At 48.1% G+C, this 18,457-nt stretch overlaps 1 protein-coding gene across 1 annotated transcript; it reads left to right on the forward strand.

Annotated features, from left to right (window-relative positions):
* The first annotated feature begins 1,890 nt into the window (after window positions 1-1,890).
* Window positions 1,891-17,646, forward strand: LOC141582983 (mesoderm induction early response protein 2-like). The gene is made up of 7 exons (XM_074392425.1): window positions 1,891-2,004; window positions 2,248-2,338; window positions 3,765-3,919; window positions 8,627-8,752; window positions 9,468-9,588; window positions 16,977-17,068; window positions 17,482-17,646. Exons 1-7 carry the CDS (start codon window positions 1,891-1,893, stop codon window positions 17,644-17,646), a joined length of 864 nt encoding a protein of 287 aa, XP_074248526.1.
* The last annotated feature ends 811 nt before the right edge of the window (window positions 17,647-18,457 follow it).

Raw genomic sequence — 18,457 nt, forward strand, 5'->3', positions numbered from 1 at the left:
TGTGAACCTATCTGGACCTGGACTTTTTTGGGGTGGTAGGCTCTTAATTGCTGCCTCAACTTCAGACATTGCTTTTGGTCTATTCAGGGTTTTGACTTCTTCCTGGTTTAGGCTTGGAAGGATGCAAGTGTCCAGAAATTTATCCATTTCTTCCAAGTTTACTAGTTTATGTGCATAGAGTTGTTTGTAATAATCTCTGATGATTTTTTGAATTTCTGTATAATCTGGGGGTCATATCCTCTTTATCATTTTTTTATTGTATCTATTGGATTATTCTCTCTTTTCTTTTTAATAGAGACAGGGTTTCACCATGTTGGTCAGGTTGGTCTTGAACTCCTTGTCTCAGGTGATCCACCTGCCTTGGCCTCCCATAGTGTTGGGATTACGGGTGTGAGCCCCCGTGCCTGGCTTCCTTACCAATCTTGGTTCCTTTTATTTCATGTTGTTGCACCGACTGCATCCTGCAACTCTCTGTGGCACATCAGAGGTGAGGGTACATGTCGTACACGTTGTGGCTTAGAGAGTGCATCCAGACTTTCACCATTAAGGGTAGTGCTGAGTATGATTTTCCCTAGATGCTGTTTGTCAGGTTGAGACGTTCCCTTCTGTTCTGAGTTCCTTGGGTATTTTTCATTACAAAAGGGTGTTGGATTTTGTTGAATTGGACGTGTTGAGATGATCCTATGTTTTGGTTTTCTTATTTTATTGATGTGGTGTATTATAGTATTGGAGTTTGCGTTTTGAATCAACCTTGCATTCCTGTGATAAAACTTACTGGTTCATGGCATATGATCATCTTTAGACATTGCTGGATCCAGTTTGCCAGTATTTTATTGAGGGTTTTTGTATGTACATGAGCAATGTTGTGGGTTCCTGTGGCAGTTCATGTAACAATTTGGGAGGCTGAGGCAGGCGGATCACTTGAGGTCAACAATTCAAGACCAGCCTGGGACAACTTGGTAAAACCCCATCTGTGGACCAGGCTCAGTGGCTCACGCCTGTAATCCCAGCACTTTGGGATGCTGAGGTGGGTGGATCACAAGATCAAGAGATCAAGACTATACCGGTCAACATGGTGAAACCCCTTCTCTACTAAAAATACAAAAATTAGCTGGGCATGGTGGCACGTGACTGTAATTCCAGCTACTCAGGAGGCTGAGGCAGGAGAATTGTCTGAACACAGGAGGCAGAGGTTGCATTGAGCTGAGATCGTGCCATTGCACTCCAGTCTGGGTAACAAGAGTGAAACTCCATCTCGGAAAAAAAAAAAAAAAAAAAAAAAGAAAGAAAGAAAGAAAAATTAAACAACAACTAAAAAACTCCGTCTGTACTGAAAATACAGAAATTACTCAGGCATGGTGGTGCACATTTGTAGTCCTAGCTACCTGGGAGGCTGAGGCAGGAGAATCACTTGAACCTGGGAAGCAGAGGTTGAAGTGAGCCGAGATTGTACCACTGCACTCCAGCCTGGGTGACAGAGCAAGGCTCTGCCTCAGAGAGACAGAGAGAGAGAGAGAGAGAGAGAGAGAGAGAGAGAGAGAGAGAGAGAGAGAGACAGAGAGAGAGAGAGAGAGAGAGAGAGAGAGAGAGAGAGACAGAGACAGAGAGAGAGAGAGAGAGAGAGAAAGAGAGAGAGAGAGAACATTGTAATAATGATACCTTATGGTTTTGTTTGCCTTTTTATTTAAAAAAAGAGGTAATTTATAAAACAAAAAATACTCCTACTTTAAAGTTTATAATTCATTGATTTTTTAGTGGATCTATTATCACGCAGGTTTTGACTCTAATCGAAAACATTCTGTCTCTTTTCCTGGCTCCTGGCCCCCATGAGCCTCTTTCTGTCTGTGGAATGGTCTGTTCTGAAAGTTATGTATCAGTGGACCCTCGGCCATGGCCATTGGTGTCTGGCTTCCCCACCAGTGCATGCTGTTATTTAGCTTCATCAGATTGCAGCAGGGATCAGGACAGAGGTCTGTTTGTGGGCAGTTTTCAGTGTCACACAATGTATGTCCTGCCTGGGCTGAAACAGCCTTGACCCTGCAAGTGATCCTGGGTGGGAGGTGGCACCTGTGGCGGCCCCACACATGTGCTGCATCCAGTGCTCTCCAGCCCTCAGAGGCAGAGACAAAGCCTCTTCCCTGATCACTGAACAGACTCTGACCAGTGCTTGCTCTTGGCTGCCACCCTGTGATGTCCAGCATCAGGACTTGGACAGGTTGAGCTAACCCTGCTTCTCTTCCTCCACAGGCCTCCTCACTGGGGAGGCAGAGCCCTCACGTGGTCTTCTGCCTTGCACACAACCTGTGCCCTGAAGAGCCTGGCTTGCAGACAACAGCAGGTACCTTCCTCCGTCCTCCCCCCACACAGGTCTGCCAAGGCCTTTGTGGCTGTGAGAGAGAGAATGCCCACCGGGCCTGGCTGAGTTGTGACCAACACACTGGCTTCCAGGGTCTAGGGTGTTCCAGCTCCCATCCACCCAGTTGGAGCCATGGGGAGCATGATCAGGACTCCATCTTCCTGTTCTCTAGCAGAGGCAGGGAGCCCAAGCAACCTGAGACCATCCTCAGAGCCCGGACCCCCAGCAGAGGACCCCAGTACAGCCCTGCACCAAGCTGAAGGCCACCTCATCTTGCTGCGGTGCTGGGGTTGGATGTTTGCTGAGGCATGCAAGTTGGAGAAGGTGGAGCAGGGGAGACAGGCAGACCCTGGTTCCCTGCACCTTCCTGCACCGATGCTGCTTGCCCAAGGGGCATCGAGGTCCCAGGCCACCTGTTGGGCACCTGTGCTGGGCCCACAGGGCAGAATGTGGGTGGGCAAGTGTCTCAGTGACTGCTCTTTCTTCCTCTTGCTATGCTCCCATGGGCCAAGTGTAGGGCTTCATGTCTTCACATTGTAAAACTCGTCCACATCTCAGTCTCTAAAGAAGGCATTGCTATCCCTATTTTTCCTACGTGGCTCCTCCAGGGATGTCGTGGTCACTGAGGGTCCAGGTGCACCCAGGCAGCTCCAGGTTATTCCCTCCCTCTAGTGAGGTGCCGGCCACCAGGGGTCCTCCACATCCCGCAGCTGCCTGGTCTGTGTGTGGTGTGCCCCTGCGTGTCCAGCCATGTAGGCTCTGTGGCTGCCCTCCTAGAGGCTTTCTGACCTGGACCCCAGACCCTTAGGTCCCCAGCCTTGGGCTATACTTCTCCTTGTCTGGATTGATTGAATCCTGGCTATTTCCTTTTGTTTGTTTTAAAGTCTGACTAATTGGAGACTAAACGTGGAGGGAAATGATGACACACCCCAGTTCTTTCCAGGAAACCCTGGGTTTGATGACAGCCGCCATCTGTTGGGTCACACGGCGGCTTCATGTGGCCATGCAAGTGGAGTGTGAGAGGCTGGCATTGTCCAGACTCCACCGGCACTGCCCCTATGTTGTTCTTGATGCTGTGCTGACTCATTCAGGTGAGGGTTTGGCATCAAATCCTTCTAATCTGTGCTCTCCAAATCCTCAGACTTTCCTGTTCAGGAAGACAAGCAGTCCCTCAGAAAGACACTCCCCTCCCCACCCCCCCCCCAAAAAAATCTTGGAATTAGTGTGTGCAGTTCACCAGCTGTTGTGGGGTGCTTGAGTTGTGGGGTGTCCCGGCAGTGACCCACGTAGGAGGCTGGCCCTGTGGTGCAGAGGGGCAGGCTTCCCCTGCCCCAGGCACCCCCAGTCTCTGCAGGGTGGTTGGGACAGGCAGGCAAGGTGCTCACCTGCTCTGCTGTCTTCTCCCCAGTGGTGTCCATGGGCTCTAGAGACCATCAGTTCAACCTCACGGAGATCCTGTCACAGAACTACAGGATTGAGGAAGAGTGCGAGGAGGCTTCGAGGTGCTCTGACAAGCCCAAGGAGGAGCTGGAGAACACTTCATCTCCCAGGTACTTTGGGGAGGTGATCCTGTCCCCGTGTTGGGTGGAGCCCTCTGGGGTCAGCCTCACAGTTTCTGTGCAGTTGGATTTTTGTTGGCAAGTGTTAAATTGGGCATCTTTCTACAAAGTGCCAGGCACCGTCCTAGGAGCTGAATTCAGTGGTGACCGGGTCTTTCATGGGGCTCTCCGAGCAGCACGGTGGCTGGGCATTAAGCCAGCTGCTCTAAAACTCTCTGGTGTCAGAATCCAATTTGTACTCTTAAAAATTATTGAGTGTCCCAAGACAGTGTAGACTGAGGGAAAAAATTATTGAGAATTTTGGTCAGGCACGGTTGCTGACACCTGTAATCCCAGCACTTTGCAGGGCTGAGGCGGGCAGATCACCTGAGGTCAGGAATTCGAGACCAACCTGGCCAACATGGTAAAACCCCACCGCTACTAAATTGCAAAAATTAGTTGGGTGTGTCACACATGCCTATAGTCCCAGCTCTTCAGGGGGCTGAGGCAGGAGAATCACTTGAACCTGGGAGATGGAGGTTGCAGTGAGCTGAGATGGCACTATTACCCTGGAGCCTGGGTTGTCAGAGTGACACCCTGTCTCAAAATAATAATAATATTATTATTGTTATTATTATTATTATTATTATTCAGAGTTTTAAGGAGCTTTGTTAATGGGTTTTATCTATTGCTTTTTTACTACATGAAAAGTTAAAATTGACATGTAGGAATATTATATCCTAACTCATTTAAAATGACGTGAATAGGCTGGGTGTGGTGGCTCATGCCTGTAATTTCAGCACTTTGGGAGGCCAAAGCAGGAGAATCATGAGGTCAGGAGTTCAAGACCAGCGTGATCAACATGGCAAAACCCTGTCTCTACTAAAAATGCAAAAAAAAAAAAAAAAAAAAAAATAATAATAATAAAATAAAATAAAAATAAAAATAAAATAAAATAAAAAAATAACTGTGAGGCACGGTGGCGCATGACTGTAATCCCAGCTACTTGGGAGGCTGAGGCAGAAGAATCGTTTGAATCTAGGAGGTGGAGGTTGCGGTGAGTTGTGATTGTGCCATTGCACTCCAGCCTGGGTAACAGAGCAGGACTCCATCTCGAAAAATAAAAATACGTTTGGGAGCTGTGGCTCAATCCTGTAATCCCAGCACTTTGGGAGGCTGATGTGGGTGGATCATGAGGTCAAGAGTTAGAGACCATCCGGGCCAACATGGTGAAACCCAGTCTCTACTAAAAATACAAAAGTTAACTAGGCATGGTGGCATGTGCCTGTAGTCCCAGCTACTTGGGAGGCTGAGGCAGGAGAATTGCTTGAACCCAGGAGGCAGAGGTTGTACTGAGCTGAGATTGTGCCACTGTACTTCAGCTTGGTACCTGGTGACAGAGTGGTCTCAAAAAAATTTAAAAAAAAAATTAAATTTAAATAAATAAATGAATAAAATAACTTGATTAAGTCAGTTACATGTTAATATAAATACTTTTTTGAAAATGAAATAAAACTTCTGTGTTCCAAAAGAAAAAAACAATTAGTGCAAAGAATGAATTTTTAGTTTTCCAAATCTCTTTGAATATAGAAGCACATATGAAAGTCCAGCTTTTTTTTTGACAGAGTCTTGCTCTTGTCACCCAGACTGGTGTGCACCGGTGTGATCTCAGCTCACTGCAACCTCCACCTTCTGGATTCAAGCGATTCTCCTGCCTCAGCCTCCTAAGTAGCTGGGATTACAAGTGCACACCACCACGCCCAGCTAACATTCTTTTTGTATTTTTAGTAGAGACAGGGTTTCACCATGATGGCCAGGATGATCTCGATCTCCTGACCTCATGATCCACCCACCTCATCTTCCCAAAGTGCTGGGATTACAGTCGTGAGCCACTGGGCCTGGCCTAAGCTTTTTAATTTAAATTTTTTTTTTTTTTTTTTTTTTGTAGAGGTCTTGTTATTTTGCTAGGTCTGGTCTCAAACTCTTGACCTCAAGCAATTTTTCTGTCTGGTCCTCCCAAAGTGCTGGGAGTATAGGTGTGAGGCACCATACATGACTCAAGTTCTTTCTTTCTTTCTTTTATGTTTTGAGACAGTGGGGACCTTTTGCTCAGGCTGGAGGGCAGTGGCACATTCTCAGCTCACTGCAACCTCCACCTCCCAGGTTGAAGTGATTGCCTTGCCTCAGCCTTCCAAGTAGCTGAGACTACAGGCCCCCACCAGCGTGCCCAGCTAATTTTTGTGATTTTAGTAGAGATGGAATTTCAACATATTGGCCAGGCTGATCTTAAATGCCTGACCTCAAAGTGATCCTCCCGCCTCGGCATTTTATGCTTGGATTACAGGGTGAGCCACGCCTAGCCCACTTCTGTCTTTTAAGGGAGATGTTAGTCTGTTGTGATAAGGTGTTATGGTTGAAGTACACATACAGCCTCATACAGAACTATCCTTGGAAAAGGAAGGCGTATTTAACAGTTTTTCAGATAATGGGGTGTTCTTCTTTGATGCCACAGCAAAACTTAGCAAATGGTAGTTTTGTGGAGTGGAGTCTGAGACCGTTACCAGCGAACCTCATGGTTGCAGAGGCAGAGAGGTCCGTAAACAGGTCCCTCAGAGTGGCTTCTGGTGCTGCTCTCTGTCCTCACGTGGTGGACAGACAACCCAAGGGAGCCATCTGGTGTTTTTTGTAAAAGGTTATTAATCCTACTGGATCAGAGCCCCACCCTCATGGCCTCACTGGACCTTAGTAAACACTTCTGTAAACACCTCGTCTCCAGATACAGTCACACTGGGGATTAGAGTTGACTGTAACCGTTAATGTCACTACCGACCTCATCACAAGTTTTGTAAATGTTGGAAATTTGGCAAGTTTATGTTGTCAAACTCTTTGGCCAAGTCTTGAGTTCTACAGTTGCAGCAGTTAGGTCAACTGTTTCCTCTGAAGTAGCAGCCCCCCTTGCCTGCCTGTGAGGCTCCTGTCTGAGTGGCTGTAGTCGGCCAGCACTCTTGAGGTGAAAGGACAGGAAAGCCCCCCTTGCCTCACCACCCATTCCACACCTGCTTCCCTGAAGGAGCCACCTCTGGAAGAGCCCCCTCGCCTCACCACCCATTCCACGCATGCTTCCTTGAAGGAGCCCCTTACCCTGGTAGGCAGCCGCCACTCTGCTTCCCATGCCGTTACACAGAACATGGAGGTGTCTGCTCAGGATGCGACTTCACAGACTGTGCCCACTGTCTTCTGAAGTGAAACTGGGGAGTTTGCTTTTGGTCTGTGAGGTATGGGCAGTGGTGCCACACCTGGGTGCGGCTTCCATGGGCGATGGGCTTTTGCTGGCTGCTGGTGCAGCACCATCAGTGTGAGTGTCAGTGAGGCCCAGCACAGAGACCAAGGCTTAGTGCTCTTCAGACAGGGCTTCACCCGAGGCACCCAGGGGACTTGGGACCACTGTATCAGCCCTCCCACCCACATACTCCTGGTGGTCATGGGCATACAGAATCTGTTCTGTCTGCCGAGTCCTGTGAGAACTAAAGCGGGACTCACTGTGGACATTCCACCTGGGGAAGGGCTGGGAATGGGCCGGGAGTTTGTTTTTGTACTTGAAGCCTCAGGAGGAGTCTGGGCAGGAGCTGGGGTGGAGGAGAGGTCAGTGCTGACATCCTGAGAGAATGAGAGGGAGGGTTCAGGAAGGTGGATGCTGAGAGTGAACCCCAGGGCTGGGTGTAGTCTGAGCAGGCAGCTGTAACCTCAGTGGTGAAGAGGCTCTGATGAGGGTGGCCTGGGGATTTAAAAGCAGCACTGGAGAGGGTGACGTCTCTTCCTTCTGGGGAGTTACGTGTCCTGTTTCTACTTCCTGCAGCCTACACGGGCTCAACATCAAGGTGTGTGTTCATCACTGTGCTCTTGTTCCCATTCGTGATGTCGATTTCTCTGGTTACTCATTTTTTCACCCAGTGTGAATCGACAGCTTCTCCATTATATTTATGAAGCATCTTTCTGTTTACTTACTTGTTTTCTTTTCTTTTTTTTTTTTTTTTTAATTTTTAATTTTGAGACAGACTCTCGCTGTGTCACCCAGGCTGGAGTGAAGTGGTGCGGTCTTGGCTCACTGCAACCTCTGCCTCCCAGGTTCAGGTGATTCTCCTGCCTCATCCTCCCAATTAGCTGGGATGATAGGAGGCATATAGCTTATCTTTAGTGGAGACGGCATTTTTGTCATGTTGCCCAGGCTGGTCTTGAACTCCTGGCCTCAAGTGATCTGCCTTCCTTGGCCTTCCAAAATACTGGGATTACAGGTGTGAGCCCCTGTGTCTGGCCTGTTTATGTAGTTTCCTGAGGAATATATATATATATGTAATCAGGAATAAATGTCAGATTTTACCAAATGACTTTCAGGTTATGCTTTTCCCCTTTGATAAACTGATGTTGAGTTAAAATAGTACCATCCTTGTATTCCCATCATTCACCCTGTGTGAGAAGGCACTGTAGGCAGGGTGGTGCCCTATTCTTCAGCCGGTGACCCCTGTGTTACAATGCCTTTCTGAGGGATTGTGAAGGAGCTCTCGAATGAGGGGCTGAGCCTGAGGTCTGGTTGGGGAGTGCTGCATGTTAGGAGCTGCTGTGGGTGTGTCAGAGTAGCCCTGGTTGTGGCCAGCAAGGCTCAGGTAAGGGAGAGGGTACAGGAGCCCTATGAGTAGTCTCTCCTGATAGGGCCCTGTTTCCCTCCCTAACTCAGAGCAGCGACATGCCCTTCGCTGAGCAGCTTGCACTCTATGGCTATGAGGCCTCAGACCCCATCTCAGAGCAGGAGAGTGAGGGTGGCGACATGACTCCCAACCTCCTGGACATGACCCTGGACATGGTGATTGAGTACCCTTCCTCGAACTGGTCCCCAGCAGAGGTGCGGAGACCGGGGCTGCCTCTCAGCAGGGGACATTCAGTGAGAGGAGCACAAAGGTCCCCAGAACAAGTTGAATGTGGCCACCTGTACCACTCTACCAAGGTTGGAATGGCCATGGATGTGTGGCTGGACCCTAACCTTTAACCCCATGCCACATGTCCTTCTGGTGTGGGCGGGTGTTATCCTGGAGAAGTGCACCTGGGAAGGCAGAGGAACCATGACTTGGCCGCCTCCCCAGGACTGAGCTCTCTGACATTAGCTACCCATAGGTCACCAATAGAGGCCTGGGCGTTTGGAGCAGGGGAAGGCTGCATTGCAGAAGGTTAACAGCAAATGCACGGCTGAGAAAGAGCCACGTGCTCTTGGCAGTGTCCAGTGGTGTCTCTGACTGTTCCCAGCACTGGTGGCTGGGTGTGAGCTTCCCTGCGTTGTGCATTCTTGGGTACCTCCAGCTCTTTACCTGTGTAATATAAATAGCACCGCACATGTCCAGTTCCACCCCCACTTCCCTCCCCTCAACACTGTGCATCCTCAGCGACCTTCATTTTCTTTTCTGCAGAATGGGCATAGGCCCCACGTGAGCCTAAGGGAGCCCCCAGCCTCTTCACTGTTGTTATTGTTAATGTTATCCCAAGACTGCTAAACTGTAAAATGTTCTTTACTTTTTCGTTAAAAGGAACAAATATTGAAGGATTTGCTTTCAGGGAAAGAAGAAGAGACGCAGCCATCTGCTGATGACCTCACCCCAACCATGACCTCCCACGAGGCCTGTGACCTCTTCCCAAACCAGTGTGGATGTAGGTGACTCTGTTCCAATCCTCTCCCATGCCCAGGCCCCAGGCCAGGCAGGGGTGATGCTTATGAAGTGTCCTGGGGCTGGTGCAGGCCAAGAACTCATCACAGATAAGGGGGTCTGCCTGGTGGGATGTTTTGGTAGTCCTGGGGGTGCCTTGCTCTGCCCCACCCTGGCCAGTGAGCAGGGACTCTCAGAGTTTCAGTTTAAACAAGCAGGTAATGTTTTGGTTTCCATAGCAGATCTAGAAACAGCATCCCCATCGCCATCCTCCCCCACAGGCCTGTGCACTGGCTTTCCTGGGAGCTGACAGCTGGGGTCCAGCAGTACAGCAGCCACGTGGAAGGGAAGGAAAGGGAAGGCCTCCTTCTTCAGAGTGCACTCCAGGTCCTGGGTTCTGTGCCCATCCATGTCCCAGTGTCTTGCCAGGGATGGCTTCACAGCCTGGAGATCAGGTGGTTGGAGAGTGGGAGTGTGTGGGCAGCAATAGCCTCCATTTTGTGACCTGCTCAGCCATGTTGGGGTTTGCGTAAGTTTCAGTTTAATGTTTCCTGTTGATAAGTTTCAGTTTAATGTTTCCTGTTGATCAGTTTCAGTTTAATGTTTCCTGCTGCTAAGTTTCAGTTTAATGTTTCCTGCTGATAAGTTTCAGTTTAATGTTTCCTGCTGCTAAGTTTGAGTTTAATGTTTCCTGCTGATAAGTTTCAGTTTTCTGAACCTTACGTAGGACGGAATTTCCCAGCCACAAGCTACCCTTGCCCTGCCTCTCTGCCTGCACCTATTTAAGCTGTGAGCTTAGCAACAGTAAACGAGACTTGATCAGACTCCTGTCTTGGTCTTCACATCTCCTGTTCCCATCCATCCCCACTCTCTCCCTTCGAGCTCCTGTTGTTGTCCTGCAGGTCGGGACAGTCTGGTGCCCAATGTGGGGCTCAAAGTAAGAGGGACACCGTGAGGGACGTCATCGAAGCTGGCCAGATTGAAGGTAGAAATCCAGAGAAGGAGTCACCGTGGGAATCTGCTGCAGCCTTGCCCTCTGGTAAGTGAACAACGATATTATGGGTCAGGAAATTAGCATGAATTGTTCGTTGAAGAACTCAGCAAAGCATTAAAGGCACGAGGAGTAAAGGTGAAAGTAAATCAGTTAATTAAATATTTTGATTATATGAAGGATGTTTGCCCCTGGTTCCCTCAAGAAGGAAACATAGATCAAAGATGTTGGAAAAGAGTAGGGGATGCCCTAAAAGATTATTATGATGCTTTTGGGCCTCAAAAGGTCCCTGTAACTGCTTTCTCATACTGGAATCTGATAAATGAGATCATTACCCAAAAACATGATGATCCAGTCATTGCTAATGTCATCACCCAAGGGGAAACTTGCCTGAGTTTTTCCAAGGGGACTCATGCAAAAATTGGTCTGATAAAAGCACCCCCCCTTTAAAAGAAAATTCATTAGTTTTGGAAAAACCAGAACCCAAAGCGGGCAAGGAGAAAAAGTCAGGGGAAGCTGACTTAATGTCATTTGATAGCAACTCTGGTAAAGAGGAACAAAAACCCGTGGAGAGCGGTGGGCCTATGTGTTCCTTAGAGAAATTTGCTGAACGTGTAGCCGCAGGCCTTAATCAAAAATTAGCTAATCCAAAATATCAAAAGAGGATTGTATGGCTAGCCAGTCGAGCCAATAATTCAGAGGATGCAGGCATTGATGAGGGTATTGATTGGGATGATCTTGAGGATGAAGCGGCTCGATACCAAAATTCTGATTGGCCGCCTGTCTCATCTCAGCCACCTCCATATGCGGCTCAGCCTTCAGCTCCACCTATGGCTTTCCCCGCCATTGATCCTCAAAAAGAAATCCATTCTAAAATAGAGTACCTTAAAACTCAAATAAAACTTGAAACTGAACATCAGGAACTTATTGATCAATTAGAAAAAATCAAACTAGGAAAGGTAAAAGGGAATGCTTGCTTGCCTCCCCCTTGTACCAGAGCCATACCTAGGCAGTGCCCTGTAACCATGGCACCCTCTGCTACTGACCCTTTTGTGTCCACTGCTTTTCCGGTCACTGAAACCATGGACCAACAAAATAACGCCTGGCAGCACCATAATGGATTTGATTTTAAGGTCATAAAAGAATTAAAAACAGTGGTGGCACAATATGGTGCAACTGCCCCCTATACTACTGCCATGATAGAGTCTGTGGCCGAAAATTGGCTTACCCCCGGGGACTGGCAGACGTTAGTGCGAGCCACACTCTCCGGTGGGGATTATTTATTATGCAAGTCAGAATATCATGAGTGTTGCAAAGTGACTGCTCGCTGCAATGCCCAAGCTAATAATAATTGGACTTTTGATATGCTAGCTGGCGAAGGCAATTTTGCCTCCAGGGACATGCAAATGCAATATGATGCTGGCCTGTATGCCCAAATACAGGCCGTGGGTATGAAGGCTTGGCAAAAGCTCCCCACAAAAGGGGATGTCAGCTCCTCCCTAACTACCATAAAACAAGGCCCCGATGAACCTTTCTCTGAGTTCGTTCATTGCCTTCTTATGGCAGCGGGCAGAATTTTCAGCAGTGCTGAAACTGGAACTGACTTTGTTAAACAACCTGCATTTGAAAATGCTAATGCTGCTTGCCAAGCCGCCATACGTCCATATAAAAAAAAGACAGATCTTTCCGGCTACATCCGCCTTTGTTCTGATATAGGCACCACCTATCAGCAGGGCTTAGCAATGGCTGCCACTTTACAAGGCTATACAGTCAATTTTTAACTCATCAAACAAAAGGAAAATGCTTTCAGTGTGGAAATGTGGGACAATTTGCCAGGGATTGCGGGGCAGCAAAAAACCATCCCCCTAAGGCTCCTGGCCTTTGCCCTCAATGTAAACATGGCAATCACTGGGCAAACGACTGCAAATCAAAAAGGGACAACCTCTTTTTCCATGGTCGGGAAACGGGCACAGGGGCCAGCCCCAGGCCCTGAACCAGCAACAAATTTTTGAAGCAGTCAGTTTTTTCTCGCAGGGCCATCAAACTTCCAACAATTTGTTTCTACCCTCTACAGAGCCGCAAAAGGAAGTGCAGGACTGGACCTCTGTTCCTCCACCCACACAGTATTAACACCTGAAATGGGGGTCCAGGCTTTCCCTACTGGTATTTTTGGACCACTACCAGATGGCACATGTGGAATTGTTCTGGGACACAGTAGCCTAACCATGCAGGGCTTGTAGGTTCTTCCCAGATTAATAGATAGTGACTATTCTGGGGAGATTAAGGTCATGGTTACTTCTCCCAAGATCATTGGTACCATTTCCCCTGGACAAAGGTTTGCTCAATTGTTATTACTACCTATGGTAAAAACCAATAATCCTGCAAAAAAATGCCAGTGAGGGGATGCAGGCTTTGGCTCCTCATATGTTTACTGGGCTCAATCTATATCTCATAGTAAGCCTTTGATGACCTTGTGGCTAGATGAAAAATGATTTGAGGGACTTGTAGATACTGGAGCAGATGTTACCATTATGTGCAAATCTCAGTGGCTTCCCAGTTGGCCCAGTACCCCCACACTTACCAGCCTTACTGGCATTGGACAGTCTAAAAATCCAGAGAAGAGCTCTAAATTATTAGTCTGGAGGGATGAGCAAGGCCACACAGGAAACATTCAGCCATATATTCTGGAAGGCCTTCCCTTTAACCTCTGGGGCACAGATCTTCTCACCCAGTTGGGGATTGTAATTGGTAGCCCTAGTGACATTGTCACTGCTCAGATGCTTAACAAAGGGTATGTCCCAGGCACTGGACTTGGAAAAAATAACAATGGGCTCCTACAGCCTTTACAGCCTAGTGGAAAAACCGATCGTACTGGTCTAGGGTATTTTCCCTAGGGGCCTCGGTCTTTCCTATAGCCCACGCTGAAAAAATCACGTGGCTGTCAGATCAGCCCATGTGAGTTGACCAATGGCCCCTCTCAAAGGAAAAACTAGCCGCTGCACAGCAGTTGGTACAGAAGCAGCCGCTGACTGGACATATTGAACCTAGTAATTGTCCCTGGAATACGCCAATTTTTGTGGTAAAAAAGAAGTCAGGAAAATGGCAGTTGCTACAAGATTTAAGGGAAGTAAATAAATCCATGGTCCTTATGGGAGTTTTACAACCCAGCCTCTCTTCCCCTGTAGCCATACCTCTGGGATCATACAATGTTATTGTAGACTTAAAAGACTGTTTCTTTACTATCCCTCTCCATCCAGAGGATTGTAAGCATTTCGCTTTCAGCCTTCCCACAATTAACTTTAAAGAGCCTATGAAGAGATATCAATGGAAGGTTTTGCCTCAGGGCATGGACAACAGTCCCACCTTATGTCAGTCATATGTGGCAATCACCATTGCCGAAGTTAGAAAAGATTGGGAGGATGTTTACATAATCCATTATATGGATGCTATACTTTTAGCAGCAGCAAAAGAGGAGGTGGTCTTGTCTTGTTTCAAAAGTCTACAAACTGCCCTTACTGCTAATGGATTAGTCATCACCCCAGAGAAGGTGCAACTTACTGATCCCTGCACCTACCTAGGATTTCAGTGAAGTGGAACTCGCCTATCTACTCAAAAGGTGCAACTTAGGCTAGACTGTTTAAAAACCCTCAATGAATTTCAAAAATTATTAGGAGACATAAACTGACTGTTACCTTATCTAAAATTATGCAAAGCTGATCTCAAACCCCTATAATATACATTGGTAGGGGATCCCAGTCCTACTTCTTTAAGACAACTCACCCCTGAAGCAAAATCAGCTATCAATTTAGTTAATCAAGCTATCAATAACCAAACCATCACCTTTTTCGATATTGACAAACCACTCCAATTTATTATATGTCATACCTCATTATCTCCCACAGCTGTGTTCTGGCAAACTGCTCCACTTATGTGGATCCATCTTCCTAATATGCCCACTAAAGTCATTGAATCTTACTACCTTATGGTAGCCAGTCTAATTACCAAAGGAAGAACCCTAGGCAAGGAATATTTCAGACAGGAACCTAACAACATTGTCCAACCTTATACCAAACAGCAGATCCATTGGCTCATGCAAAATACTGAAGCATGGCCCATTGCACTTGCCACATATACTGGCAACCTGGATAATCATTATCCTCCCAATAAGCTTCTGGATTTTGCCAACAGACATGATTTCATTTTTCCTAAAAGTACCAGACTTCATCCCCTTCCAAATGGAATTACCATTTTCACTGACGGGTCATCCACAGGGCTTGCAGCCTTTGTTACCCCAGACAAAACTATCAGCTTTCAATCCCAATCTTTGTCTGCCCAATTAGCAGAGCTACATGCAGTTATAGCTGCATTTTCCATGTTTCCCAATCATCCTCTCAATGTTTATACAGACAGTGCATACATTGCTACCTCTGTCCCAAAGTTAGAAACAGCCCCATTCATAAAACACACCTCAACCGCTGCAAAACTATTTTCTCAACTACAAAAGCTATTAATTTCCAGAACACAACCTTTCTACATTGGACATTTACATGCTCATTCAGGCTTACCTGGTCCATTAGCCTCTGGAATGCCAAGGCAGACCTAGCCACCCGTGTTCTGTTAGTTCAACTCCCTAACACCCCTCTAGCTCAAGCACAACATTCGCTCAACTTGCATCATCTTAATGCTCAATCCTTAAGACTACTCCATCACATAACTAGAGAACAAGCCCGACAAATAGTAAAGTCCTGCACACAATGTGCCCCTCACTTACCGGTCCCACATCTTGGAGTTAACCCTCGAGTCCTCCTACCTAACGCCCTTTGCCAAATGGATGTCACCCACATCCCACAATTTGGAAATCTTAAATATATTCATGTCTGCATTGATACTTGTAGTGGATATATCTTTGCCACTTTGCAAACCGAAGAAGCAAAACATGTTATTGCTCATCTTTTAACTGCCTTTGCATCCCTGGGGTGTCCACATAAAATAAAAACTGACAACAACCTGATTATGTCAGTACAGCCTTCACTCAATTCTGTGCTCACCTAAACATTCAACATGTTACAGGCATCCCGTACAACCCCCAGGGACAAGGCATAGTAGAAAGAGCTCATCTCACCATAAAAACCACTCTAAATAAAATAAAAAAGGAGGAATTGTACCCCCATAAGGGATCACCAAAAAACCTTTTATCACACTATTTATTTTAAATGTTTTAACACTGGATCAAGAAGGACACTCTGCTGCCGATCGACACTGGCATTTTGAATCTAAAAGCCATTATGCATCGGTAATGTGGAAAGATCCCATGACGGGTGTGTGGCATGGCCCGGACCCAGTCCTGATTTGGGGTCGAGGATCGGTGCACATTTATGCCAAGGAAGCCAATTCGGCCAGGTGGCTTCCCGAGAGACTTGTAAAGCAAGTAGATACCAAAGAATCCAAAAAACCAACTTCACCCAGGGACGACACCAAGCCCTGAGGGTCTTCTGTCTTTTTCCTTTTTAGGAGTCAACAACATGATATTATTCATCCAGCAAACTCATGAGCTTCTTAAGATCACAAATTGAGGCCATAAAGATGCAGCCCATTCAGGTCCATTACCACAGGCTGGAAACGGCAGACCTAGAGATGGAGCTTGATTCATAAAACACAAAGGTCATACCTCTCCTCTCAGGTCACCCAGCGAGCTGAACTGGTTAGCCAATGACGGGCACCTGAGGAGCATGAGTAAGGACACTCCGCCTAAGATAGGGAGGAAAACATTTTTCCCCTCTCCATGACGGATAAGGAGTCAGTGTTCTCTCATGTGGGGTCCTCTGACCTAAGACAGGCACAGTTCCCGTGGGCATAACTACCCCTCAGCCTAATTTCTAAATAAAATAAAAAAGGGGGACCTGTGGGCAGCAATAGCCGCCATTTTGTGATCTGCTCAGCCATGTTGTGGTTTGCATAAGTTTCAGTTTAATGTTTCCTGTTGATAAGTTTCAGTTTAATGTTTCCTGTTGATCAGTTTCAGTTTAATGTTTCCTGTTGGTAAGTTTCAGTTTAATGTTTCCTGCTGATAAGTTTCAGTTTAATGTTTCCTGCTGATAAGTTTCAGTTTCCTGAAACTTATGTAGGCCAGAATTTCCCAACCGCAAGCTACCCTTGCCCTGCCTCTCTGCCTGTGCCTATTTAAGCTGTGAGCTTAGCAACAATAAACGAGACTTGATCAGACTCCTGTCTTGTCTCCATTCTTCACGTCTCCTGTTCCCATCCATCCCCGCTCACTCCCTTCGAGCTCCGGTTGTTGTCCTGCAGGTCAGGACAGGAGTGAAGGGTCTTTGCCTGGAGAACGGGCTGTGCAGGCTGCCAGCAGTGGAGACCCTGGAGGACCTGCCTCCATTTTCCCAAAGCTCGTTTCCTGGCTGATAAAGTCAAATTGCCTGGCTCTTCTGCCTCCTCTGACACTGAGGAGGGCTCCCTTCCTGCCAACAAATGTAAGAAGGTAGGTGGCTCTGCTTCTCCCCAACCTTGTATCAACTGCAGTCACCACAGTGGGTTCCTGCTGAGCCCTGTCCCTGGTTGTGTGCCCCTTCTCAGAGGAGGGACGTGCTTCTCAACCCCGGAGTAGGCCAGGACCGGAGCCCCAGCTCCTGCTGCTGGCCCAGAGTGTCTCCCCTCTGACATCCTATCTGAGCCTGACAGGCCAGTGTCAGGGCACAGCCTCCACTCACTCACACGGGCCTCTGCCTCTCATCCTCAGACCCCAGAACTGGCATCAGCAGGTCAATCACACACATGTGTCTTGGGTCTGAATGGTGGCCTCTCTGTCCTAGCAGGCCACAGCATGTGGCAGCCAGCCTCCCTCCTGTGCCGGATGCTTCCTCAGTGTTCTGATTCCCAGGCCCTTGTTTGCAGGAGATTATGGTGGAACCTCAGTTCCAAGCTGACCTCAGCAGCCTGCACTTGAACTGGCCCTGGGAGAAGAGTGCCTGGGGCCTGAGGCTGGGAACTCACTTCTGCAGGGCAGTGGTCCAGTTGGATGGCAGATCTTTGGGCAGTCTGAGGGGCCCAGGCTGGTAAGGTGCTCGACCTTTGTGGCTTGCTGGACAGCAGAGTCTGTGGCTGCAGGACGTGGAGGCTCTCTTGACTGCGATGGGCCTGTCGATGCCTGGCCCTGCCCTCTCTGCCCAGCTCTGTCTGTCTCTTGGCATCTGCTCCTGCCAACCCATGCAACCTCAGCAGTCCATCCTGTCCTGTCCTTGACTCCAGCAATCTCCCCCAAGCCGGGGCCACTGCCTTCACTAGTTCTTTGCCCCAAGGCACCTCCTCAGGAGCCCCGGGTCAGATGGGTTCTCCAGAGAGACCTGCTGGGTGTTGCGTGTCTTCCCCTGCCTGCCTCCCCACCTCTGCAGGGCATGCCCTGTCCTAGACCTGAACTTCATCTTTTTCAGAGTTCAGAGCCAAGCCTCTCTGGCCCCTTCCAGGCATGGACTCACTTGCCCACTGATTTGGGTCTTATCTTTTCTTGGAGCCCTTAGAGGCCCTGGGCCAGTGCTCCTAGCTCAAGAGCCTTCTCCAACATGATTCCATGGCTGGGATGGACCTGTGTGAGAGGAGGCTGGAGGCAGGTAGGTGCCGCCAAGCTGGAACATTCAAAAAGCAGGGTCAAAGGGGACATGGGACCCTCACCCAGAAAAGGCACTTGCAATCACAGTCTGGGTGGAACCCTGTACTCGGAGCCTGTTGTCAGGGCCCTTTCCCAACCCTGACCCACCCCATGAGGGTACCCTGTCCTCGGCAGCCAGCACTTCAGCCATGGGACGCCGCTGGCTGTTCCCACTCTGTATAATGTCTGTACTGTTGGAGTCATCTGTGTACTTGTGTCTCACAT

Source organism: Saimiri boliviensis, chromosome Y (assembly GCF_048565385.1).
Source record: "Saimiri boliviensis isolate mSaiBol1 chromosome Y, mSaiBol1.pri, whole genome shotgun sequence".
In the NCBI taxonomy this organism is placed as follows: domain Eukaryota; kingdom Metazoa; phylum Chordata; class Mammalia; order Primates; family Cebidae; genus Saimiri; species Saimiri boliviensis.

Coding starts and splice junctions, on each gene's coding strand:
- LOC141582983 (XM_074392425.1), top strand. CDS start 1,891: ATGGCCATTGGTGTCTGGCTTCCCCACCAGTGCATGCTGTTATTTAGC. Junction 3,920..8,626: donor CTCCCAGGTACTTTGGGGAG/GTGATCCTGTCC, acceptor TCCCTAACTCAG/AGCAGCGACATGCCCTTCGC. Junction 9,589..16,976: donor CTTCCCAAACCAGTGTGGAT/GTAGGTGACTCT, acceptor ATTTTCCCAAAG/CTCGTTTCCTGGCTGATAAA.